Consider the following 26,942-nt stretch of genomic DNA (forward strand, 5'->3'; position numbering starts at 1 on the left):
ATGTTCAGGCCAGATTAAAATTTTGCACCAGATCCCACTGACGTCCCATGAGGGGGTAACTTCTGGCCCAGACTATATATACTTGGTTATCACCTAGAACGGTTTCAACACAACCTAAGTAAGTGGAGCCTTCCACATAACGACTTTTGTAGAGACTCTTCGTTAAAAAAATATCTTGCTCCTAAGTAGTGTACAGCAATTATTGGAGTTGTGTACAGTATCATGTACTTATACGTAAAGTGACCTCTCGTATTTGCTTACCTCAAGGATGTCAAAATTTTCATCAACCTTCCTTCCCCATACGGGCTTCCTTGGAAGTGATTCACCACTCTCAGTGATATTCTCGCGTGCTTAGTCTCAGCCGCTTAGACGACAGACGTTTCTCGAAAGCGAAAATCCTTGGACGAAAACCGTAGCAGGCGCACTAAACACTAATGCGCATCTCGAAAGAAAATGGATCAGATGAGCCCTTGCGATTATATACACAAGTGGGGGCCGGCTCTGGAAACTGCCTAACGGGCGTAGGGCATGACGTCATAAAGTGTTCGAAACAATTTGTCCAAGGGACATGATGAGTGTTCTATGACCAATGTATCTCTCCACATGGTGCGCCGAGGAAGTAGGCACATATCGGTGGTCGGATGCAGCCTCACGTGCACAAGGTAAGGCATTTGGAAAGGTTTATCGCGACAGGGCAGAGCCGACGGCGCTACGGGAAGGCATCGGTTTAATCTGGAGTGACGAACACAGGACCGGATGCGGCCACTACGCATATTGTGTGCAGTGCAAGGAGATTGTGGTCGCTTGGCAAACTTCCTGAGATCGTTCAAGAAAGAGACACGGGGCTGTCTTTGCCGTCAGGGTTGCGCCTGACGTGTTCATCGAGCACGCGGAGTTGGGTGATGCTTATAGAAGACCCAAGGAATGCGTCGAAAGCAGAGGCGCCGGCGACACTTTCGACAGAAAAGCAGAAGCTTCGGAGTGCTCCAGCATCGCCGGAAGGACGGGTTTGTAGGTAGGCAGCGTGACAGAAACGCCGAAGGGGACGACGTACTTTCGTTACAAAATGCATAGAGCGCGCGTGCGGTGGGTGACAAGTGGGCACGAATAGTACTAGCGATGTCACCAATATCGTGGGTGAAAGGAGGAGACGTTGCCACGTCGACATACAAGAACGAATGGGTTTTTCCTGCTCATATGCTGCGTCCACTCGCACTAACTTGGTGCACTTGGCAGTTGTCGGCGCGCCGACACATCGGCGCCGCCAGAAGGGGCTGAACGGAAGCTGCAGTACCGGCTTTTTTATGTGGGAGAAAATGTCCAGCACGAATAGTTTGAAAGAATAGGCAGTGCCAAACAAAGAAACGGTAAGACATTCGGCACTACATGCACGAAACTCAGCCGTCGCCCTCTTTGTTAAAACAGTTCAAAAGCGTTACGTTTTGGGCGAGTTGGTTGTACATGGTTCTTATTGGACATTTGCGCGCACAAAGACCGGACGTCGAACAAAGAAGGGACACACAACATGCGTGTGTCCCTTCTTCGTTAGACATCCTTTCTTTGTGCGCGCAAAAGTTTAATAAGAACCTTGTTAAAAGAGCTTCACTATGTTCTTGGCTGCTGAAAATTTTCGTTGTTAACCAGCAAACGATGATCATCTACGTGTCCGAACAGTTTTTTATAATTCTTCCAATTGTTTTTCTATAACCCCATTCAAATAGCTCGAAAAATCTCTAAGAGCAGCAGCTACCCGGGCACCAATTCATATGTCAGATTTCTGAGTGGAAATCTTCCCTCCTCCTCCTCCCATCCCAAACAGCAAGGATGCACTTCAGGTAGAAAGTAGCTCCATAAAGCTTTCCAAAGGCATAATAGATTTGTTAATAGGAGAAACATCATTGTATTTTGAAGCAATACAGCATTACCTTGTAACGTGCCATGGTATGATAGGGGACACGGAGTGAATTTTAGGGATTAACGCGTCCCGTATTTTCGATTTTCATCCTCAGGTAATACATGCGCGTGCCTAATCTTTAAGGACAACGCCTTTCTTGGTGAGTTATCCCCATTATTGGTATGCAGTATGTTTCTAGCCTCTTTCGTGGGTCAATGACGGAGATTGTATAGCCGAGATATGCGCGCTGATCGCGAAGATAGATCTGGTACAGGTGTTCCAGATAGTATCCTTAGTAGTAGTACTGCTGGTAAGGCGGGCGTTCTCGCATTCTTCATTTTTAACATCTAGCGTATTGAGACGCATATGTTATAACCCAGGAGTTGAAAACCATTCTGGAGTCACCCACTATGGTGTGCCTGATAATCAGGTCGTTATTCCTGCATGTGAAGCCCCACACGTTATTTACAATAAATATAGAAACCTGGTTGGTTGGTTGCTGCTAGAAGGCAAGACCTCCTGGCCGACACTAAAACGGCAGCCCCGTCCACAAACACGCCGGATACGAAATTAAGTCTGTCTGTCTGTCTGTCTGTCTGTCTGTCTGTCTGTCTGTCTGTCTGTCTGTCTGTCTGTCTGTCTGTCTGTCTGTCTGTCTGTCTGTCTGTCTGTCTGTCTGTCGGTCTGTCGGTCGGTCGGTCGGTCGGTCGGTCGGTCGGTCGGTCGGTCGGTCGGTCGGTCGGTCGGTCAGCTGGTTGGTTTCCGGACACAATGCAGGTACTGGTTGCCATGTTTGCGCTGGAAAATGGCTACTCACGCTTCATGACGACGACCCTTATCATCGACGTACGCCACCATTGCAACCGTGTTTCACATCTAAACTAGTACAGTATCCCGGGTGATCACATTTTTTGCAGTTTTACAGAATTCTTAAAGGTCATCAGTCACAGATTACCTAAGTCCAGTCCTTGAGTTCGATTATTCATAGAGGTGGACTTTACTTGCCCAACAGAAAATGACAACGCATGTTCAACTAATTACTTTCATAATTATTTACTTTACGCCGCGTATATCAATTTACATAGTGTAGCCGGTGAGTTCGCAAGTCGTATCCATACTTGGAATGAATTCCCAGAATGAAACCAGTTCTTAAATATGCGCCGTCAAAGTCACCATATTGCATTGATGTTGCACTTACTTTTTTCAAACGCTCATTTATGCATTAGATACAAAAGTAACTGGAGCGGCCACGTATTTAGTCCTACGCTTTCAGAAATAATTTCCCGAAACTGGTGTAATCCAGGAAATTAATTTCGAGTGTATATGTCTTGCAAAAAAACGAGCTCGAATTTGTAAATTGCACTAGGTACTCTAAAGTAATAATTTAAGAGTTTAATAGGTGGATTTCCTATTTGAATATGTGTTCCGATTTCTCGTGCCGTTGATTTCCGCCGCTTTTTAAGGGAATTTTAGAAAAATTCCGTAAAATTTAAATACCATCACCCTGTATCTAAACTAAGGTGGCAGCGCAGGCGCTACCCGAATTACCGGAAGTCCTCTTCACCAATCGCTCCCTCCCTTCTGACTGCTCCAAAAAGAAGTCCGCTATATTTGGTTGGCGCAAGACATCTCTTACTTCGACACAGCGTGCCGCCGGAAACAGTCCGGCTGGTTTCGCAGGATGTCAACGACAATTCCAATATTCCATCAGTTATGCACGTGTTGCTTAAGTGCTTACACATTTTGCATTGGTACAATATTATCTCTGCAGTTCATTGGTTTGGGTTCCGCAACAACGAAATCAATACGGCTCTGTGAAGAACGCTGTACATACCACATACAATCAGTCATCCAAACTCATATATATATATATAGTCTATCTCCCAGCTTCTCTCATTACCTTACTTAAATTTTGAGGTTTTACTTGTGAGAACAACGGCATAAATATGAGGCATGCCGTACAATGATGCAAGCATATCCCATGGCTTTACGCCAATCGGCAGCGCTTTGTTAGCAGACACGTCCTCAGTTCTTACGTTGGGCTTGATGCAGAGTCAACAATCAAAACTGATCAAAATATTGTGCCGTGCGCTAACATCCGCGCGTGGCTATCACCTATACATGTGGTGTCGTGGCTGCAGTCACGTGGTCACTAATACTGGTATCGCTACGTGCGCTCAAATAAAAAAGATAATGACGTCAGAAACGAAGCTAACAGCGCTGGATCAAGCACTTTTAGCCACTGTCGCCACCGCCAACAAGCAGGATTCCCGACAGCGGCAATTTGCTCTCGGTCTGTACCGACAGCGCCGGCCTACACAACATACGTCTTCGAAAGCTACGTCACCGCCCTACTAGCGATTCTTAGCGGCAAAGGTAAGCCTTCATGCCCTTCGGGGCACGCTAAATTTTTTTTTCACATAAATGGTGTACACTTGTCTAGCTTTAGGTACTGGTCGAGGACAAAAGTAATTGGAACACTGGAGCTCACGCCCAACTAGAGTCACTAGAAAAACTAGTTTTTCAGGTTATCGCAAAGGTGCTCCTTCAGCTAGCAATGGGAGTGGCTGTCATATTCCTTCCAAGCCACCGCTCTCGCAGCGTTGAGAAAGAGCGTCGAGTTCCGCGTTCGGTTAAGCTTGTGGTATGGTTTCTGAGTGCATTATTCTAGCGCGGTTTGCAGTAGTATGTCATGGTAGCAACTAGCCTGGCTAGCAACTGTTTTGAATTTTCTTTCGCAATTTCATTGGTGAGGCCCGGTCCTAGTGCTGAAAAATCACGAGCGCACCAAGGGAACAATCAGTACTGTGCTGCGTTGCTGCATCGCACAAGTGACTTCACGAGTAGTTGCGAGAATGTGCGCGCCTCACGTTTTGAACTTGGCTATATTGTCTTACTGACTCTTTTCCCGACCTAATTACCAAGAGCCTACCACGCAACGCTATAGTAAATACGAATGAATATAAATAAACACTTTAAATTTCTACTACGTCTGAATTCGCTTATAAGCACGTGAAGACATGGCTGCCGTAAGTGTACTTGAAACCAGCCATGGTCGAGCAATACTACTAAATTTGTTCGCGAAGTTTCACTACTGAACGAGGGCAATGCTGCTTGTTTGACTCCCAGACCTCGCGGGTGTCCAATTGCACTGCTGGCGACCCCATGGGATAACGCCCGTGCGCTGCATAGTATATCACAGCGTACCTGCCAACCTGATCACATTATAATGCTTCAACATCATCTGGACACAAGGTTTCGTATCGGGGAATAGCTTGCACTTACCTGTATTTTGGCTTCTTGCAAGCTTTGCGACAATTATTTACTGTTACGCGCTTCAACACTAGCAGCACTAACCTTGGAATAGCAGAAATTGAGATTGTCTTCACATAAGTTTATTTAGCGCTTTTGCTGCTGCCGTTTAAGGTTGCTTCAGGAACGAGGTCGCGGGATCGAATCCCGGCCACGGCGGCCGCATTTCGATGGGGGCGAAATGCGAAAACACCCGTGTGCTTAGATTTAGGTGCACGTTAAAGAACCCCAGGTGGTCGAAATTTCCGGAGTCCCCCACTACAGCGTGCCTCATAATCAGAAAGTGGTTTTGGCACGTAAAACCCCATAATTAATTTTTTTTTTACTCTCTAAGTATGTGCCCTCCTGCTTCCTGGCTTTTTCCGCATCCCAATTTTTCTTTTTGGGATATATCGGTGCCCCATTTTTCAACATGCTTTAAAGATATTCACGAACAGAATTTATTTTTCGCTCGACTTGGTACAACACTTGGAAAATTCTAGAATGAGTACAAATCTGTACATTCGAAATAAATTGAAGTACCACGTCACTTCTCCCATTTTCCTTGCGCAGACTCGTGATATACGCCTATCGCACGGCAAACTTGTCAAGTTCGAGCGAGTCATCTTCCCCGCTAGTGCCATTCGCTGGCTGCCACACGGGAACGCTTGACACTTACTGTAAAGCACACTGGTCGGCGAGTGTTTGATGAACGCACTTCGCGGCGAAGTGTGTAGCCTCGTTAGCAAATGAGCGAAAATTAAGTAATATTGAAAGCAGTGTCGGGAGTAATTTTTAACATTTGTTTTTCAATTGCTAACGCTACACGGTAATGTACCACACTGCACAAAAATAAAAACACGGAAATACTCTCGCTGTGGGGCTGCTTACGCCCACCCCAGGTACTAACCGTGCAGTAGCATGGCGGAACGCGTTGTTTGGACTGGTAGTCAAGTCGCCATCGGTGCCATCGCTTGTTTGCAAATGCTCTTTCTAACAATGACAAACTGTTTTCGTACACGTATTTCTTAAGTTAACAAATATACGCTTCGCCTTCTCACTCCCGATTACCATCATCATTAGTCTGAAAGAACAGTTTTCTTTCTCGCATAGCAGTCCACCACGAAACTGACACACGGCGCACTGAAGTGTACTTGCTCAAAGTGCACTTTACTTTGCCCGTGTGACAGGGGTATTAGATAACGTGATTTCTTCGAAACCGTTCAACGGGTTTGGCTTTGCCGGTTAGTCTGTTGCTGCGCCTCCACTTTTCGAAATTTCAGTACTGCTGTCATGCAGCCCGTTCCTTGTGGTTCCTTCGAGTGCATGAAAACCACGCTTTCCCGAGTAGATATGCGAATTCCAGCACGCCTCTTCGAGCGTGGGCACCACGAGAACTTTGGCCGCTGCCCATTAAAAGTGCGTGACGCAAACATCACCTAAGTAGTTCAGGCTAAATCTTGCTAAAGCAGGAACTAGCAAGAATCATTCACCTCGCACGTTTAGCTGTTTCGAGATGGGAGCGAATTTCTGCTGCCGAATTCGTATCCTAAGCTGTATCCGGTAATCTGCGGTAATCGGTAAGTTACTGAAGACGCATGCGCAGCCCCTGGGCATGAAGACAGCGTGGTGTGAATAGTGGGAGTTCCAGTCAACGCACGAGTAAGCTCGCCAAGAAACAACGAACACGGCATTCGCGTAGCCGCAGCACGCAATGCATTGTTGGCGGGCCGGCGCTTGGAAGCCCAATGCCGGCAACAAAACCACGTGATCAGCAGGAGCCATTCGGAGGGCAGGTGTCGCGGGGAAAGGGATTGCGATATTTCGAAACTTGTTTTTTCTAGCGGCTCTAGGCCGAAAGTGCCATCCCAATGATCAATATATGTCTAAAGGAGAAGCAAGAATTTGGATTACTCATGCACACAGGCCAACGTGCAGAGAAGATCCATCCGAGGGCCCACCGGAAAATTTGAGGCTACTCATTGAGGCTATTGGGTTAAAGCTTGTTCACAGCTGTCGCACTGCGATTACTTTTGTCCGCACATGTACGTCAACGCTAGCGGAAAAAACGCGCGTAGAAGCTCAAGATGTCGCATGCCGCAAAGTTCACGAAAGCAGCGGGAATGCGCGGCAACCGCTCCAATGCGCCCGAGTCCGATTTAATGCCGTAGCCGCAGAACTAACACCCAGGTAAAGGCGAGTCACGTGTGAGGTGATGCGCACATGATGACTTTGGTTTAGGGCTTCTGAGGCAAACTGTGCAACACCGCATGCTTTCTCGAAAAGTCTCGAACGAAATTCGGGACGTCCGCAGGTGTCGCATGGGTGTTGCGTACCACATAACGCGCATCACTGACGTGTGCGGTATAGGCGTGACGTTTGGTCGCTGCGTGAGCAATGTGTTACGTGCATGTCTTGCAAAAAAATGCCTTTATTGTGATTAAAAACACCCAAACACATGAGTTCCTACTGTGTCGCAAAAACATATCATGACTTTATATTTATGCGAAGTGTCGACTAATTTAGGGATGAAGTGTAGGCAAATCTTGAAGTGCCTAGTTACATTAGCGGTTAGATGTGAAAAATTGTAAATTTTAATGCATTAATAAAATTCAGTTTCTGCCAACTATGTGCTTCACAAATACTTACTGAACCCTCATATTTTTCCTATTTTCGTGTTTTACGGGGCACAAGCGATGGGCTCGATGACGTGAACACCTGCTTAATATTCAGTCAATACAAGTGCCACATTACAGGTTCCCTACTTGCAAACTTCAAACTGTGTTTATTATGTCATTATGAGTGATTTGCTTGTATATATTAAGAGTGGCTGAGGTGCCACCATAGGTAAAGATTTCTTAAACGCTCGAAAGCTTTATATGTAGGCAACGTTTCAAACTTAATGGAAAACTGACTAGCACTTGGAGTGTGGATTAATTGCAGGGATATTGAAGTCCTTAATACAACAGCTCGAAAGAAACAGCTTCTCTGTAAATACGACTTTCTGCCGTCGTGGTATAGCGACTTCTGGCATTGAGCTAAGCCCGACGGCTCGGTATCGAATCCCAGCCGAGGTGGCCGCATTTCAATGGGGGAGAAATGCAAAAAAAAAAAAAAAATCTCGTGTGCGTACATTTGGTGCACGTTAAAGAAGCCCAGGTGGCGAAAATAAAAGCAGAGCCTCCCCACTACGACGTGCATAATATCTTCTTTCGGCAACTAAAGCCCCAGAATTCGATATGTTGAAAATTAGGCCTGGATACTTAAAGATCGTACAAATGTGCTCTCTATTTTATCTCCCACCCGCGGAAGGCGAAGGAAGCATCCGGCAATATCAGATTATTTCTAATTCGTATTACTTCGTTGATAGCCTTGATAGTACACGTATTAGGTGAAATATGTACTGATCGACTAATTATAGCCATACCACGTTAAAGCGAAGTTTTCTTGCCTTTGTTCCCCCTATTTTGGCTATTTTTCTTACCGCTGTTGACTTACTGCGAGCGCACCTCATTCGGACCACAGATCTGTACCACCCGCCGTGGTTGCTCAATGGCTATGGTGTTAGGCTGCTGAGCACGATGTCGCGGGATCGAATCCCGGCCACGGCGGCAGCATTTCGGTGGGGGCGAAATGCGAAAACACCCGTGTACTTAGATTTAGGTGCACGTTAAAGCACCCCAGATGGTCAAAATTTCCGAAGTCCTCCACAACGGCGTGCCTCATAATCAGGAAGTGCTTTTGGCACGTGAGGCCCCAAAATTTAATTTTTAACATCTCTACGCTTTCTGTACACTTGACACTCCTGATTATTTGATCGGGCCAGGTCATCTATGGAGCTTCACTACAGGCTGTGCTTTTCAGTGCATTCATCTCAAGAACATCTAAGCTTCACATAGATCGGTATGAGGGACGTGGTTTGCCTAATTTTTTATTCTCCTTTGGAGAGCAAAAGCATCTGGCTCTGGCACAACATGGCACCATCGTGTAGACGGAAAGCGCGAAAGCTTCTAGCGTTTAGCGAGAGAATAACGTTCATTGTGTTGATTCGTGTCCATATAGCCCGCGCGCAGATTTTTTTTTTGCTGACACGGTCCTCATGTTCTTTCATTCTCGCCACAGGCATGGCATCACCACCAAAGAGGGACGCCGGCATTGGTGTCCTGACTCCGGACTACTTCTCCCTACTCCACGGCATGTGCTGCATCAGCGAGCCGAGCATTAACGATATCATCGCCATCTTCAAGGAATTCCGCCGTTCTTTGGATGGCGAAAAACCCAAGCCTTCTGTCTCGGCACCCTCGAGCTCGCCGTCTTCCTCCGGTGTTCCCAAAAAACGGGGCTCCAAGTCCAGTAAAAAAGGTGAACATGCGAAGCCTCAAAGCGGCAGCCGCATTTCGCTGTGGTCGCACGAAGTTTTGACCACACCTGTTCTCGGCCCGGTGTCGACCTGCTTAAGCGCGCTCACTTCGCACGATTAACGTAATAAGCAGTCTTTAATCAAGGCAGTCATGCGTGTCACTGCTAGCTGCTGACAATCGGTAACTGCTAACTGCTTGGTAAACTAATTTCTATCGGAATTCAAAGCCCCCGTAATTGTGACCCTGCTGAGGAACGCGTGCAGTTGCGCCTGTTTGCACCAAAAATAATTTTAGGTGGAAAAAAGAATTCACCGATGAAAACGATACGCCCGGACGCGTAATTTGAGCTCAGCTCTATACATGTTTTGATTTCGCGATGTTATTGGCTGGCACGGACAATCTTTCTCGTGTAATTTATGTTACAGTTACTAGCGCGAACATGACTAACGAAATAAAGAAAGGTGGGGCGGGAGAGAGCACTCTGTCCTTTCCCACCTTTATTTTTCCTTGTGTGTTGTTCGCGCTAGTAACTGTCACAGCAACTGCGTCAACATTAACTAGCCCAGCTTTAGGCATTAATTTCTCGTGCGACACATGGCAAACGAAGGGAAGTGTGGCGCGACTGCCGGACCGACCGCGGCAGCACGTGGTTGACACGTGGCACGATTCACAGAAGCCGCCATGGACAGACATCTACTCATACAGCGCTTTGTTTCCATATATGGCATTGATGGACGCGCTCGCCGCATGCCGTCGGTAAACAGACGACGACGCGCTACTTTGGTGCCATACCTTAGCGGTCGTTGCCGTAGAAACCGTTAAGAGCGAAACACATGGTGCGAGTTTCCGTGCGATCGGTCGTACCGCGCGTCGCGTCGAATGAGCGAGCGGCGCGTAGCTCCGCCCACAACCGACGTCCCTGCGTGGAAGCTCGGAATGCTGCGGAACTTGGAACAGGAAGTGAAAGCAAACGTATTTCTACAGCTCTCTTTATCGCTTGCAGTTCGTATGACGAAGCGCCTATGTTAGTCGGCGCGACGTGGGCTCTGTTATGTCACGCTTAAATTGCAGTACATTGGATTTTATAGGCGCCGACCTAAAGGAACGAGCATGCTAGGCGAGCTTGAAATCGCTGGGAGATGGCGTGGGCCAAGCTCGCCGGCCGTCTATCCGGGGCCTAGAGCTCTCGCGATGCGTCTGCAGCTCGTAAAGCGCCGAAATTCGTCAGCACAATTAATGTCCGAACATTTATGTTGCTCTTAAGTGAAAATACGATGTTTTTTCGACGCAATTAGTGGCGATGAGTAAACAAGCCAGTCAGGCGAGCCGCTTCGTATAGACCATTGCTGCGTGTCTGCGCTGACCGCTTCTGAGTAGAAATCACGCCAAAGATTTACTATTTCGCACAACATTTTATAACACGCACTCTCTCGAGGTCGCTTTATTCTATGCGTTATTTCGTGTTAGAAACACATTGTAGCCGATTTATGTGCCGCCATCAGCGGCGTGAGGGCAGCGTTTCGACCAGGGAGAAAAAGCAAAAAACAGGCATGAACGGAGAGCCGAGGCGCTTGCTTGGCGGCCTCTCCCCGCCGGGTTTACCACGTGGCCATGGCGTTCACGCTACCGGCGCTGTCATTGGCTGCGGCCGTCCGACCTACACGGCAATCACACGATATTCAGCAAGTTGGTCGCATGCGGCGCGTGCGATTCGGTGCCGCATGCGGCAGATTTTTTTGTGCAGCTGTTGAGTGCGGCTGCCGATGCGAATGGTCGTACGACGGATCGCACCCAAAATCGTACCATGTGCCTCGGACGCGGCACCACGGTTTTCTCCTCACGCTTTCTCCATACCCTCCTCCTCCGCTTTTCGTCTCATGGTTCCACTGCACCCTCCTTCTCCGCTGTCCTCTTCCCGCTTTCTTCGCTATCGCCGTATTTCATACCCGGCTGTGCTCTACGTTTGCTTTTTATCCTTCGCTCTGCTCGTTCGCTCGGTTTGGCCAAAGGAGGATGCCGAGGGACGACGCCGACACGAGACGCAGGAACGGGCCCCTTAGAGCTGGGCTCTAAAATGTCTTAACGTACCGAGGGCATGTGGATAACGCGGTGATAAATTGAGCATTCACTCTTCATATTCCCCTAGGGTAACACCGTAAAATAATACTGAACTGCCAGCTGTGGTTAAAGAGCTTTTGTACATGGTCGCAGTTCCATATTTGCAAGATTCTTTTCACTTTGCAAATTTCCTCGCTTGGTAATTTACTGACACGACGTCATGCCTTCGTTATCGCCGGTGTCGTCCACTGGCGGCGATGCTAAGAAAATCGAAAAACAAGCTTAGAAATTTTTACATATCTTACCTCGCAGAACGTACTGTTCAATCGGCGCACGTCGTTTTAAATATTTTATGAAGAAACGGGGAGTACGAATCAGTGTGAATGACAGTTAATCTTTCCCGACCTGCTAAGAAGCAGCCCACCAGATTTTCGCCAGTGATCTGTTACACTCGCAGCGGTTCATAACCAAAAGCAGACTAACCTCGTTTTAGCAACAGCACATGAGGCTTAATGCGCTGTTCGTGTATGCACGGCGTGTTTGAGTTGACTGTTATCGTAGCGCAAAAACGTGCCTGTCACGTCCTTTTTTTAATACGAGAGTGCTTTTTGCCGGCCGCCACCGAACATATTTTACATACTTGCGTCATGCAATCACGCAATTTCCCGAGACAATACTTAATCGTCTACCTACCTACCTAATCGTCTGGAATATAGGCAGAAGATGATTATAAAAGTTTGCCCTGTTATACAAATTGCGCTCTTGTCGCATATTTTTGCAATGAAGTTTAGGTAGCGTTTACTTTGGTCACTGAATAATAATGTAGAAGATATGGACGCCAGCCTGGACATGTACAGGGTAGGAGGATCGTAGTGCGCGCTGGTGCGCAGCGTATTCTGTACCGGAGTAAGGGCTGCGAGACTGCGTCCCTCGTACAATTATCCACACAAGCCTACTGTTCCGCACCTGCGGCAGCAAATTCAAAAAGGTCAACACACGCCCTTAACATTCTAGAGATTTCCAGGCAGGTAGTGCAATAAAGAGAGAGGACATGCGTACACCACTGGTGTTGTTGGCATGGTCGATTAAGTTGCGCTGGTTGGCTTTCGCATAACAAAATTTATTTCCATTTCGCCAGTCAGTCGAAAGGATTCTCCCATACAGCCGGGGCCCATTATTAGAGGAACGATGGGGCTCGTAGGCTCAGCTGGGCGCCGGCATACGTGGCGTCTTCATGCAAGTATAGCGAGTACAGCGCTACGATGAGATATCACTGCAGTTAAAAAAGAAAAACAGAGGCAAATGATTTGTCAGACCAAAAAAGCACCAAGAAATTTGACTGGAAAGCCAACTCGCAAGTATCAAGAGAAACTCGTTAGAATATTGTCACGTGGCCCACCTACAGTGACGTTCCTGAGCTCCCGAAACCCATGACGATTACACAAGCACTTTGTATGTCGATTGAGATCAACCGGGATTGAGTGCTTCGAGACGCGCATTTTCAATCACGATGTACGATCCGAAACCAGTCGGTCGTGATTGTACGCTGTCGTCTGCACTGTAATACTCAATGAGCTCAACCAAGCCTTTTCATATTGTTGTACTCTGCAGCAGCAACCATTGCAGACCCCGATAAAAATAATGCTCAGGGCCGCTAATGATCACGGTTGAAAATGCTTCCACGGCACGGATATTAAAGGACGATCCAAAGCCAGCGATTGAACCCACCGCTGCTCTCCTCACGCAACACTACTCGTGCAATCAAGATTTTACACTGTATGGTTTGCATTCTTCTCACAAATGGGCCATCTAATCAAACACTTCTGCTTAAAGCGCCCAACTGCTTGCAAGTTGCTACAGCAGAAATATTACCGATCAAGACACATGTCCAAGCAGTTCGCGCACACGAGTAAAAACGAGAAAGCACAATGTTCGTCGCACGCGCCAATCAACCAGGACTCAGTGCGTCAGTTAACGCAAATCAAAGCTCCCGCAATATTGTCGTCATCACATGCAGACTGCCATGACTAAGCTACAAAAGGGAAGCAGCTACGCTACTGCGAACAATAGCAAGCGCTCAGGATAATAAGCTTTGACTTCGCAACTGACTTGATTCTGCCGATGGTGGTTAACCGTGCCTGCCTGTATTCCTTTTCATACCATTTGCCCGAGAAACTGTAGAACCTTACAGGCGGCTAGAGACCCAGTGTTCATTTATGTCAGTTCACCGCGCAACCCTACCGCGCTCCTCGGCTATTCAAACGTCGAGCAATGGCGAAACAATAACGAGAAGAGGACTGCGGTTACAAAAGCTTTATCGTGAGCGCCTGGCGGCGTCGATCCACTGCTAGCCACTGGCGTGGCCGTCCGCTAGGGAAATGAGCGGCTCTGGAGTCTGACGCCAAAGTTGAGATTGGGAACCCTAGGTGGTCGTCCCTCGAAGGGAGGAAGGTATTGTAACGTGGTGGTGACGTTAGAGAACACAGTAGCAATACTGTGAAAGACAAAACTAGCTTTTATTTGGCGAAGCTGTGCCCACAAAACAGGCTACACTTAAAGCACGAGAGCGGTGAACACAGTCGGCGATCGGCGAAAATTTGATCAGCGGGTCAAGCACGTCGGTTTTTATAGATCAGTTGTCGAATGTTCCAGAGTAAGCACTGGGACCCTCATGCCTTCCACAAAGTTCTACGCCATTCGCGTTGCGCATACATGCAATCAGATTACACAAGGTTCGGCGATAACATAGAGCGGATAGAAGCATCGATAACTTTCTAGAAACTTCCGATACATTTAGACGCGACCTGCACTGAGCGATAACATTTCGTGGACGGTAAAAGCGCTCACCCGTAAAAGATAAACGAGTTCACGTGTCAGTATGGTCACTAGAGTGGGGACCATAACCTAAGTGTTTGTGTGTGTGCAATACCGCCATAGGTTTAGCGATAGCTTCGCCACATACAAACTCACCGTGGCGTGGGTTATACCGATGAGGTTTCGTTGCCTCCGGGGTTCCGTTACACTGTGCAGCAGCTGAGACCTTACGCGCTAGCTATCGCCGCGAGTGCTTTGACCTTCGACCAACGCTTTACGAAATAACGTCCTGTGCATAATTATGTACTTGAGTTTCTGAATGTGTAATAAAGCTACCAGCGTTCCTTAGAATCCCAGTTCCAGTTTCATGTTATAACCTATTTCTCTGCAAGAGCGATTAGCAATTTCTTTTTTTCCTATTTCGTGGGCTGTCGGAAGGACTCAGAATAAAAAGTTAACACACGTAAAGTGGCAGATTTCTTAAATAATGTTCTTAGAACACTCTCCAAATTTCTACTTACAAGCTTCGGCTTTAACATATGAATTGCGTCTAATAGTTATTTTTATCACGTACAAAATTACGTAATACAGACGACTCAGTCTATATAATAGTTATTATGCATTTTCTCGCGTAGTCTTCCAGTGACTTGGACATAATCTTTAACTATGTATGTGGATAAAGTTAGGAAGAAGGGCATATCGAAATCGCAGACTACGTTAACCCAACTTTTCATTGCCGCTGGCGTGACGCTTCCAGCTTCCCGTGCGAGTGCATCGAGTGCTGCGAGCGACGAAGCCGCAGCTGGTGGCAGTGGAGCTAGTATCAGCAATGTCGGATTCGAGCGTCCCTGCACGTGGGAGCCCGACAAGACGCCCTGTTGGATCATATCTGACCTAGACCTGTGGAACCGCATTCTCTGTCGGGGCTGCATCGAGCTGCGTGAACACCAGTGGGGTGAGCTTACACTCCAGGGGTACCCGTGGCCTGAGACCAAGCCGGAAGTTCGCGACATCCTTCGCGCCTCGCTGCTGATTCATCTACTGTTGCGTCAACACAGGTAAACCGCATTTTCGGGCTCGTAATGCTTTTCACATCGTGTATGTTATGTCCTGTCATTATGGTTCATTCTTAAGGGCAATGTAAAGTGACAACCAATTCTAGCGCGTGCCAGTAGGCCAAGTGCCGCGTGAGTCGAGCCCCGGTAACCACTCGCCTTATACGTAATGGTTCGATATTATAGTGTACAGGTGGCGAGCTTGTGTCCCTGTATAGGGCACCAAAGGGAGCAGAGTTGTGCGTTCCTGTTGCCTGCACCGCTCGCTCCGTGACTCGCCGAACACCATCACATGGTCTAAAATGATGTCAACTGTTGAAGCCACGCTTCGGAGAAACCGAAATCACTGACGTGGCTGCGACATTGTTACCTTCAGTGATACCAGCATCGCAACCCGCCTTTTCCATATTATGTATGACATCCCCGATAAGATGGCATATCGTGACATGTTTGACATGACAAGAATTTCATGCACATCACGAACACATACCTAATGATCCAAGCTCATTTTTGCCTTGAAAGAATAACACGACAAAAAAAAAGCGCAGCAGCGTCTATACGCTTCTCCCACTGGGCTAAGCTTGGCTCCTGCGCGCACGGCAAGTGGCTTTACGAATCGGTTTTGGAACAAAATGGCGGGCCTTTCACACCTTTTTTTCCCTTTTCGAGTATATACTGGGACACAAGGCCGAGCTGCACTCCAGTGTCCTCTGGAAGACTCGGAAAGTAGGTACAAATTATATCAGGCATGCGCGCAATCCGGTGCCTATAGCCATGTCTCGTACCTCAATCTGTTTACCTGTGTAACGTAGCGTAGTTAGCTGGTTTCCCGGCTGGACGCTAACTAGCGTTGCGCATCTGATAGCATAACTACACTTGACTGTGTCACGGGTTCGTGTCTAAATTGCGAGAACTGCAGATAAATCGTATCAGGTTTGCGTGTGCTCGGCCGCAGAGGCGCCAAACGACGCTCCGACCTACGGCTAAAGACAGATTGAAAAATGGGAACAGTATTTCAATGCCTGTCGCTTCAGACGTCGTTTTGGCTATGTTTGCTATCTAGTTGTGGCTCTTGGTTATCCGCCGTCATTAGCCTGAATTTAGCTAAATGCAGAAAGATGTTTAATAACTACCTCATTGTGGCACTCGAAACGCAATAGTTCGAAGAAAGTGAGACGTTTTCAGTGACAAAGCGGCTTGAAGCCATATTGACGAAGTTTAGGCGAATTCATGTTGACAAATTATGCTTAATGATACTTTTGTGTTAGGGTGAAGTATATAGAACGGCAGAAAATGAAATGGGGAAGGCAGGGAGGCTAACCAAAAGTTCGCAGTAGGAGCAATAGTGTTACTTGGACTGGGAAACTCTCCTTGTCGCATCGTCGCGAAAAGACGTAGACGGAATACATAGCTTGAGTGCTTACCCACAAGTCAACATCTTATAGAAATTGAAACGTTTATATATGTTACAGTAAACATAAGAGGAATCCATTATCGGCAGCCCTAAAGAACAAGAAAATAACGTAAAAAAATTAAGCATGAGATAAAGAACATTCACATACTGTTGGCTGAGCTTTCGGGCTAAGCAAATTGTCACATTTTTGTTCCATAATAAACCGAAGCCTGGATGCTGCATGCGTCACTTGCGCGTCAAATGATAAAGCGTTCTTTTGCGAGTTGAATGGCTACCTTGTGCAGAAACAAGCTCTGTATCTGCAAACAAGTACGAACAACCACTTGGGCGTCAGTGGGAAGCGGCATGGGATGCAATAGATTTATTTAGTGCCTAGTTCCTTCAATATAACGTTACGTCACCTGTCGATTTTTCTCGGGTGTGTTTTGCCACACGTAAGTAGTGTCTGATACACAATGCCAGACTTGCTGCGTACACAAGTTCACAAGTTCTCCGCATCAAGATCACGATGTCTATTGTGACACCACTCGAGTTTCCTTGAAATGATTGGACGAAGTGCTGAGTCTTGCTGCATGCCCAGTGCACAGACCTAAGAATTTTAGCTTATCTTATTGGCAAATTACTCCTATGAAAGCTTGCAAAGTGGAGGAAATTGTATGAAGCGGAAGAATTGTCATCTACCCGACTGTAGCGCGAAGCTACGAAGAAAACCCATACGAACTTCTCAAAAACTTCCGCACAGTAGAACTCATCCTTGCATGAAACCTGCAAGGGTGAATTTTCCTCCAACTCGGAACATTTTTTTTTGAAACTCCTAAGGTTTCTTCTTCTAGCTTCGGGCCACAGTCAAGTGGATAAGCTTGCCCTCTCATGTTATCTTTTTAGCGATCTTTAGCAACAGGTGCTTCAACGTTAGAATAAAGGAGACTAATAACACATTAAAGAGATCAACTGCACTGAACTGTCTTACATTCAAAAGAAAGGCGAGACGTATGTATCGGCCTCGTTTCGACAACATTATTGGACAAAAACTTAGTTTCACACATGCTCTCACGCTTCATGGTATGAAAGTTCCTTGACACGCATATCTCCCTGATAATGAAGGCTATAATGCCGTAGCCCGAGATCTCCCTTACCGGATGTGATTGGAAAAGCTGTCCAACCCACACGATGCACCGACGGAACCACAATGCAACTCTAGAACATTAGAGATAGCAGGAGACACTTCTCCTACCACAATATTCCCTTAACCGAGTAGGTGCCATCGCGTCAGACAGCTACGAACTAATTAATTTCCCTGTCTCTTTTATCTTCACCTCTTCCATTCCGCACAATATCCCTCATACTGCCCCTACTATGGAGCAAAACCTACAGTATATCCTCCCACCTGGGAGAATGCCCCCCATCCTCCGAGTCAATCTTCTATTCCTTCACTTTCCTCCTGGGAAGAGTGCACTGACCAGCTTAGACCCCCCAAGAGCAGCGACGACTGATCCGGCGGGCACTCGGAGTGGTGTGAGCCCATGAGGCCGTGAACTTAGGGCTCCACCCTACGAGAAAGTCTTCGCACTTCATTAGAAATGGGCATGGACAGGACATGTAATGAGTAGGGAAGATAACCAATGGTCATTAAGGGTTACGTACTGTATTCCAAGGGAAGGGATGTGTAGCAGGGGGCGGCAGAAAATTAGGTGGGCGGATGAGATTAAGACGTTTGCAGGGACAACATGGCCACAATTAGTACATGACTGGGGTAGTTGGAGAAGTATGGGAGAGGCCTTTGCCCTGCAGTGGGCGTAACCAGGTTGATAATGATGGCTCTCTGTATCTCTCTCTCCCCCCTCTTTGTACATTGTCATCATCAGCCTGGCGACGCCCGCTGCAGGGCAAAGACCTCTCCCGTGCTTCTCCAACTACCCCCGTCATGTGCTAATTGGGGCCATGTTGTGCCTGCAAACTTCATAATCTTATCCACCCACCTAACTTTATGCCGCCCCCCTGCTACACTTCCTTTGCCTTGGAATCCAGTCCGTAACCCTTAATGAGCATTGGTTATCTTCCCTCCTCATTACATGTCCTGCCCATGCCCTTTTCTGCCTGTTTGTTAGTTATGCTTTATTTTCACTTTTTTATTCCAGTAGTGTGGCTCATCGTGGGCGCCTTTTATAATGACCGTTTTGTGTTGCATATATATATATATATATATATATATATATATATATACAATACAGTCCGTATCAAGATAAAAGGAAGCATAATTTTTTGGACGACGATAACTAGAGATGCATGGCATCAAATGTAGAAACGTGATACATAACGGCATGTCCTGTTGAACTTTTAGTATCATTGAACGCTTTTATGGAAGGCATGCGAGTTTAGCCTTTACGGGCGTTACAAAAAATTACGTGTTTCTTTTCATATTGATGACTGCTGCACGTTCTTAATAGAACCTGCGGTTTTGAGTCAGCGCACGCGTTGTGTGTCCCATCTGTCTTTTCGCGTTTCAACAAAGCATGTAACCGGAACCAAGGTCTTTTCTTTCTTGCCCTGAATTGCACAAGTGGCTGAGAGCGAAAGAACGCAGGAAATATAGCAAGGAAAGAAAAAATAACTTGCTTGGTCCACAATTAGCGCACAATTCACGGAGTAAGCGTAAACACACACACAGACGTGACAAAAGAAAGCGAACAGCGCACGCTGAGCTGTGCAAAAAGTTTGTCGCCTCATTTCCCTCCCTTTTTCATAGAATTCGTCTGTTCGGTTGACATTTATGGTGCAGGTGCTTGACTTCCATCTTCTTAGACTTGTCTGAAACCATGCTCGAAAGGTACATCATGTGGCACGCCCTACTCACTGGCACCGGAGGTATCAAGAATTTTGAGTTCAAGCCCTACTCCGTCGATACACTCGGCGAGGTGAGTACTCCGAGAAGCGATCAAGCGGTTTTTTTTTTCTTCGCCTGTGCTGTCACAGAATGTCGGTGTTGCTGCTGCTCCGATTGAGCACCGTGGTTGAGAATCCGAGGTTCTCACCCCTGCACGGCATAAAAGGGGATTGGCATCGTGGGTCATTTCATCTGGGCCTCTTTGTGCTCCAGTGCAGAGATATTTGGGAAATTTCAGGGATGAGCATTTCTTCCTGCATATGCACATCTAGGATGATGAAAAGGCCGCAGTGCTAGACGGTACAAAACTAGCACGCCGACGCGATCATATTTTCGTCCCGTGCGCCAGCGCTGTTTTCATCTAATGAACCCACTCGCCCAACAGTCGATAATGTTCGTTAAAAGCTACATTGTTCCCTCAAGAACTTTGAATATTCAGAAAGTAGGTGTCGCGCTTTCGCGCATTTTCCTCTTAAAACTCAAGCCTCAAGGTAATTCTTTAAGTTCACCAACATGACCAGACAAGCTGCTACCCAGTTTTTTTTTTTTTGCTGCTTTTTTGTAAATGATGACAGTGCCTTGAAAAATATTTGGCGGCGCCTTAGCTCAGCTAATTCGGGATATGCGAAGCGTAAGCTTCGTTTAGCCTGATTAAGTCTCGGTTTCATTTGGTTAACCTTTCATTTAGCTGTAATCATTATACTTCGATATACAATCATCATTAAGCCAAGTCTGACAGCTGTGCCTAGGTCGGTGGCTAGACATGACTGTGACTTGGCTTGGGTAGACGCGCATCTTTCGGCGTTGCGACACCTGTTGTGCCGCATGGAAAGCGCAAGAGCTAGGCATGCAAAGAGACGCCAAGAACATGCGCAGCGTCGAAGCACAAACTGACAGGGCGCGAACGCGGTCGCCACATTGATCTCGACGGTGCGACGCCCGTTGCATTCCGGAGCCTCTCCAGTGAAGCAGTTCAACGGGCGATATCCGCGGGGTGATCAGACGCCGCTTGGCGACGACGGCTCAAAGCCTCCTCCTCCCTAGCAACGCTCAGTGGAGACGGCCCGGCCTCGCTCTCTTCCATGGCCAAGCTCGCACAGACTACGCGAGCACGGTGCTCCCTTTAGCCTGATGCGCGGCGAGTCACGTGTGAGATGGCGGGTCCACTGCGAAGAGCGCATGCGCTAAGCGGGCGGCTGCGGTGCTCGGCGGGGCGAGTTGCGTGGTGCGTTGCCAAGGCTACGGCGCAGCTGCGGTCAAATGAAGGTCAAATTGCCGGCGACGGCAAAACTCGGCTCAAGTAGGATTGGATTGGAAAAACTTTAATAGAAGTCCTGCAGGACGCACGTCAGCGCGCAGTGGGCGTCTCCCACGCAGGGACCGACAGGGAGTACCTGGCGGCCGCTGCGCGAGCCTGCTGGACGGCCCATTGCTGATCTTCTAGGAGCGGACTTCGTATCGTCCTCTCCCACTTGTCGGAGGTAGAGTCGGGCGGAGCGTTTCTGCACTCCCAGAGCACGTGTGCGAGTGTCGCCGTGACCCCGCACGAGGGGCACGCATTGTCTGGGTAGACGTCCGGGTAGATGATGTGTAAGGTGGCGGGGTTCGGATAGGTATCTGTCTGTAATAAGCGTAGCGTAAGCGCCTATGGCCTGTTTAGTTTGGGGTGCGGGGGCGGAAAGAGACGTCGTCCCAAGTAAAAGTGTTTGGTTATTTCATTGTAGGTTACTGGGGCGTCCCTGTTCGCCTCCAACTCATCGAGACGTGGTTGCCCGGGGGTGACGGCGCGGTCGGTAAGCGCGCGCGCAGCGTCGTGGGCTGTCTCGTTGAGGTTGGGCGGGGCGCCCGGGATCCGACCCAGGTGGGCGGGAAACCAGACGACGGTGTGGTGTTTGAGGGTGCTTGGATCAGCGCCGCGGAGAATGCGTAACGCCTTGACGGAGACGACTCCTCTCTCGAACGCTTTGATGGCCGGTCTCGAGTCGCTGAATATTGTTGTTCGCTTATCGTCGAGCATTGCTAGGGCTATGGCCACTTGCTCCGCCACCTCGGGATCACGTGTGCGTACCGTTGCGGCGTTTAAAGTCCGTTGCGAGGACGAGACGGCTACCGCGGCGTAGGCTCGGTTGCACCGGTAGGCGGCGGCGTCCACGAAAGCGACGTCGTCGGCTTTCTCGTTTATTCGTTTGAGGAACGCGGTGGCCCGGGCTAGGCGCCTGCCTCGATTGTGTTCCGGATGGACGTTTCGCGGAATGGGTGCGATTGTGATCAGGTCGCGGAGCTCGCGGGGAACCGGCGTAAGCTCCGGGGGATCCTGGGTGTTCGCTGGAAAGTACCCCAGTTCGCGCAAGATGTGACGGCCAGTCTTCGTCATCGTCAGACGTATCATCTGCGCTCTCTCCTGAGCCTCAGCGATCTCTTCGAGGGTATTGTGCACACCGAGCTCGAGGAGTCGAAACGTCGGCGTCGTGATCGGGAGCCCAAGGGCCCGCTTCACTGCCTTTCGTATGAGTACATTGAGCTTGTCACGCTCCGATTGTTTCCACTTATGCATTGCTGCGACGTAGGTGAAGTGGCATAGGACGAACGCGTGTACGAGACGCAGCAGATTGTCTTCTTTGAGGCCGTGGTGACGGTTGGCCACCCTGCGTACAAGTCGTATTGCGTTGTCCGTCTTTGTCGTCAGCTTGTGGACCGTTTGGATGTTTGATCCGCCCGCCTCGATAATCATTCCCAGTACTCGGATGGAATCGACCCTGGGGATTGGGCGACCGTCTCTGGTGCGGATAGTGATGTTGCGCTCGGTCGGTGGTTTCCATCCCTTAGGCCTTTTGCCTTGTCGTTTTGGGCTGTACAACAACAGCTCCGATTTGGCGGAGGAGCACTTGAGGCCCGTGTGGTCGAGGTAGGATTCGGCAGTTTCGATTGCCTCCTGCAGAGCGGATTCGATGAAGCCGTCCGACCCCGCGGAGCACCAGATGGTGATATCGTCCGCGTATACCGTATGGTTGAGGCCTTGTATCTTCGACAGGCGTTCGGAGAGCCCAATCATCACCAGGTTGAACAGCGTCGGCGAAAGGACAGAGCCCTGGGGGGTGCCACGCTGTCCGAGCTCGACTTCTTCCGACGTGAGGTCTCCGGCACGGAGCACGGCCTTGCGACGGGTTAGGAAGGAGCGGACGAACTCGTAGAACCGGCGCCCAAGCCCTAAGATCGTGATCGCCTTTAGTATTGCCGAGTGCTGGATGTTATCGAAAGCCTTCTCCAGGTCAAGTCCGAGTATGGCGCGGGTGCCCCAAGTAGCCCCGGCGTCTATGATCTGGTGTTTCAGGAGAAGCATCGTATCCTGAGTAGAGAGCCCGGGTCGGAAGCCGATCATGTGGTGTGTGTAACAGTCCTGGTCTTCGAGATACCGGCCGACTCTGTTGAGTACGACATGCTCGGCCACCTTACCCACGCACGACGTGAGCGAGATGGGGCGAAGGTTATCGAGGCCAGGCGCCTTGCCCGGTTTCGGAATGAGGATCGTCTGGGCGAGTTTCCAGGCATCAGGTAACTCGCCCCGCCTCCACACCTCATTGATGGCGCCCGTGAGGTACACGACCGAGGGCTCGTCTAAGTTCCGCAGGAGCTTGTTGGTTATGCCATCGGGGCCCGGGGCGGAACGGCCGTTTAGTTCGTGGAGAGCCCGGCGTATCTCTTCGATGGAAAATTCGGCGTCTAGGAGGCTGTTGTCAGTACCTGTGTAATCAGGATGTAGGGTCGGCGGGCCTGTGGGTATCGGCAGGTACTTATGCACAAGCGTCTTGACGATGTCATCCGGCGAAGCGGTGCCTTTGGCCTGGTGAAGGACTTTGGTGAGCGAGTGGCGCTGGTTCGTGCGGGTGTTGGTGTCGTCGAGCAGGTGTTTTAGGAGGTTCCACGTCTTCCGGTTGCGGACCTGTCCGTCGACGGAGTTACACACCTCGTCCCATTGCTGTTTGGATAGGGTGCTGCAATGTTCAATTATGGTCTGGTTCAGTTCTGCAATGCGTTTGCGGAGCTTGCGGTTGAGACGCTGGCTCTTCCATCGTGTCAGTAGAGACTGTTTGGCTTCGAGCAAATGGGCGAGGCGGCTGTCCATCTTCTCGGTTGGCATATCCGTGCTAAATGTTTTCGTGGCCTTAACGACGTCGGCCTTGAGCTGAGCCGTCCACGTCTCGAGGTTCGGGGCAGTGTCTGGAGGGAGTCGTGAGGCGCGGGTCTTGCGAAAGAGGTCCCAGTCAACCCACGTGTACGACTTGGGCTTCCTGACGATGCTGGGTAAGTGCACGGCTAGTATGAGATGGTCGCTGCCAAGATCCTCCGCAAGATTGGACCAGCGGGCATCGGCTGTGTTCTTCACGAAGCAGAGATCTGGAGTGGTGTCTCTGTGCGTAGATGTGCCGATACGAGTAGGGAACGTCTTGTCTGTCACTAGGGTGAGATCGAGCTCGTTCGCATGCTGCCACAGCGCGGTGCCCTTGGGGGTGTCATATACGTAACCCCAGGTGCGATGCGCAGCGTTGAAGTCGCCAGCTATCACGAGCGGGTTTGAGCCTGCAAGACGGATGGCTCTCTGGAAAAGGCGTCGGAAACGGTGACTCGTTTGTCTGGGGCTGCTGTACACGTTGAGTATGTACACACTTTGTCGGGACGCGTCGCTTGGGAGAATCTCCGTCATGACATTGTCCACCTCCGACGTGCCGAGGTCATGCGCGAGGCAGGTGAGCTTTTTAGAGACCAGCGTGGCGGTACCACGTCCTCCCGCGAGGCCTGGTAACCACTGGTAACCGGTGAACGTGGCGGTGTGTGTTAGAGTTTCTTGCAGTAGGATTACGTGGGGCTTGGCGTCGTGGCTGCGTAGGTATTGCTGCAGGGAGGCTTTCCGCGCAGTGAAACTCCTGCAGTTCCACTGCCAGATGCGGAACGCTTCATCTCGCCTGGCCATCTTGATGCTTTTGGGTGTCGGCCCGGGCGCTTGACGGGTGGAAGGGGGCCGCGTGTGTGGGTGGATTGGGCGCGGGGTGTTGTGGCGAGACTGGCTTAGCAGCGGCAATGGCGGGGGCTACGACGTTTTCGAGATAATGTTCTACTGTCCCCAACCGATTACCGTGGGCCGCGAGGGTTGACTGTACGCGGGCCATATTCTCTCCGAGAAAGCGGAGGCTCTCTTTAATTGCCGACAACGTACTTTTAATCTCTTCTAACTCGGGTTTCAGTTCTGGTAGGGCGCGAGCGACGGCGCGTTTCTTGGGCGCGCTCTCGCCGTCGGCGCTATCAGCGCTAACAGGTTGTGGCGGTGGTGACGGGGCTAGTGCCTTGGCTGCGTTTTCGGCGGCGGGCATAATGGCTGCGCGCGCGCTCCTGTCGTTCTGTAGTTCGGCAATCGCGGCCGTAAGTTTGAGAATTGTCTCTTTCATAGCGGCGTTTTCGCGTTTGAGTAACGCTATCTCGGATGTGTTAGTGTCTGTAACGTGCTCTGGGAGTGAGCCCGACCCTACCTGTGATGTGGTGTCGTTTCTTCTTCCCCGGACGACATCTGTCCAGGTGAGGGTGCCTCGTTTCTTGTTGCTTGTTGGTGGTGCCGGCGAGCTTGGCAGTCGTTGACAAGAGGGCCCGGAGTGGGCTCCAGAACGGGAGCCGGAACGGGACCCGGGCCCGGACTTGGAACGAGAAATGGAGCGGTCCCGAGATGCGCCGCGCGGCGCACCACGGGAGCGGGCCCGTGGTCGGCTCCGGGATGTCGATGCCCGCCTGGAGTGGCTCCGAGATCGGCCCCTGGATCTAGACTGGGATCGGTTGCTGTCAGCGGCCCAGGCACCTCCAGGGAGTTGCTGGTAGTCGTCTTCGGTGGTAGCGATGGCGGACTTGGGCATTGTAGTGCAGTCATCGCCGTTCCTCGTCGAGCGTGCTCTCTCCCATCGCCGTCGACGGACCACGTATGGCATGTGGTAGCGTTCCTTGCAGGCTTTGTCGGCGGTGAGATGGGGGCCACCGCATAGCTTACATTTGGGTGCACAGTGGTGCTCCCGAGTGGGGTTTGGGGCACCACAGCCTCGGCAAATAACGTCCCCGGGGTTTGGGCACACGTCCGCACGGTGGCCGAGCCGACCACAGGCGTAACATATGTCAACCTACCTGCGGTACAGCGTGCAGTGCATGAGAACCGAGCCATAGCGCACAAAATTGGGCACTCGATGGCCGTCGAACGCCACGATTACTGCTGTGGTAGTGCCTATGCGCTTGGCGGCCAATGCCAGTGGATTTCTGTCATTGACGATTTTCGAGTCAATGTCCGTCGGCCCGTCTTCCACAGGGACCCCGCGGATGACTCCCTTGCAAGTGGACTGTGGTGCCGCTTCGTAGGCGCTGACCTCGTGGGTGACGCCTTGGATGCAAATTTGCTTTACTCGCACATAGCGGTTAGCATTTTCTCTGAGCGGAGTGCTTGCCACTAAGATATTCTGTTTGTTGTTGTTGGGGCAAAGCGTGTCCGAGTGTTGTTGTGCCGGACCGAGGCCAGCCGAGGCGGCAATGGCGTCGGCAACCACCGCAGGGCCAACCTTTGCTATGTTAAGTCCCCCACGAGGCCTTATAATAATACGGATGTCATCTTTTGGCAATGGCGGCATTCTGCTCGCGCGGATGATGGTGTTTTTAACGCTTTCGCGGCCGCGGGTCGCAGTTCCTCCACGTTTCAACACGCCATATGGCGGAGTAGGGTTAACGCTCTCACGTTTGGTTGCGGCGCGGCGAGACGTGGCAGTCTGCCAGCCTTGATCCGGGGTGATTTCCTCCACGGCAATGTCCTCCCCAGCCACTTGGTATTCCTTGTCTGAGCACAAGAATTCTAGCCCATGCAGCGGCGGCGACGACGTGGAAGAGAGAGCAACGCGCCAGAAGCGGCGCCGCGCTCGACACGTCGGATTAGAAGCTCACCTCGTTAGGGCTAGCGAGGCGGCGGTTGGGTGACGATGGCAAAACCGCTGTAGACGGTAGAGATAAACACTCAGTGTCCAGGAAAGTGTCCACAGGGTCCGTGCAACTTCACAAAGCCGTCTTGCACAAGTATTTCCTTGAAATCGTGAAAAATCGCCGCGAAAACATTTGTAGAAACAAGAGCCGAATTGAATACGTCCGCACACTCCGG

At 49.8% G+C, this 26,942-nt stretch overlaps 1 protein-coding gene across 1 annotated transcript in view; it reads left to right on the forward strand.

Annotated features, from left to right (window-relative positions):
• The first annotated feature begins 4,106 nt into the window (after positions 1-4,106).
• The window catches only part of LOC126528312 (uncharacterized), a 64,201-nt gene continuing 41,365 nt past the window's right edge, over positions 4,107-26,942 (forward strand). The window contains exons 1-4 of the mRNA XM_050176192.3: positions 4,107-4,270; positions 9,308-9,547; positions 15,176-15,476; positions 19,667-19,802. Coding sequence (XP_050032149.1) covers positions 9,310-9,547; positions 15,176-15,476; positions 19,667-19,802 — 675 coding nt within the window. The 5' untranslated portion in view covers positions 4,107-4,270; positions 9,308-9,309. The remainder of the gene's footprint in view (positions 4,271-9,307; positions 9,548-15,175; positions 15,477-19,666; positions 19,803-26,942) is intronic.

Source organism: Dermacentor andersoni, chromosome 9 (assembly GCF_023375885.2).
Source record: "Dermacentor andersoni chromosome 9, qqDerAnde1_hic_scaffold, whole genome shotgun sequence".
Taxonomy (NCBI): domain Eukaryota; kingdom Metazoa; phylum Arthropoda; class Arachnida; order Ixodida; family Ixodidae; genus Dermacentor; species Dermacentor andersoni.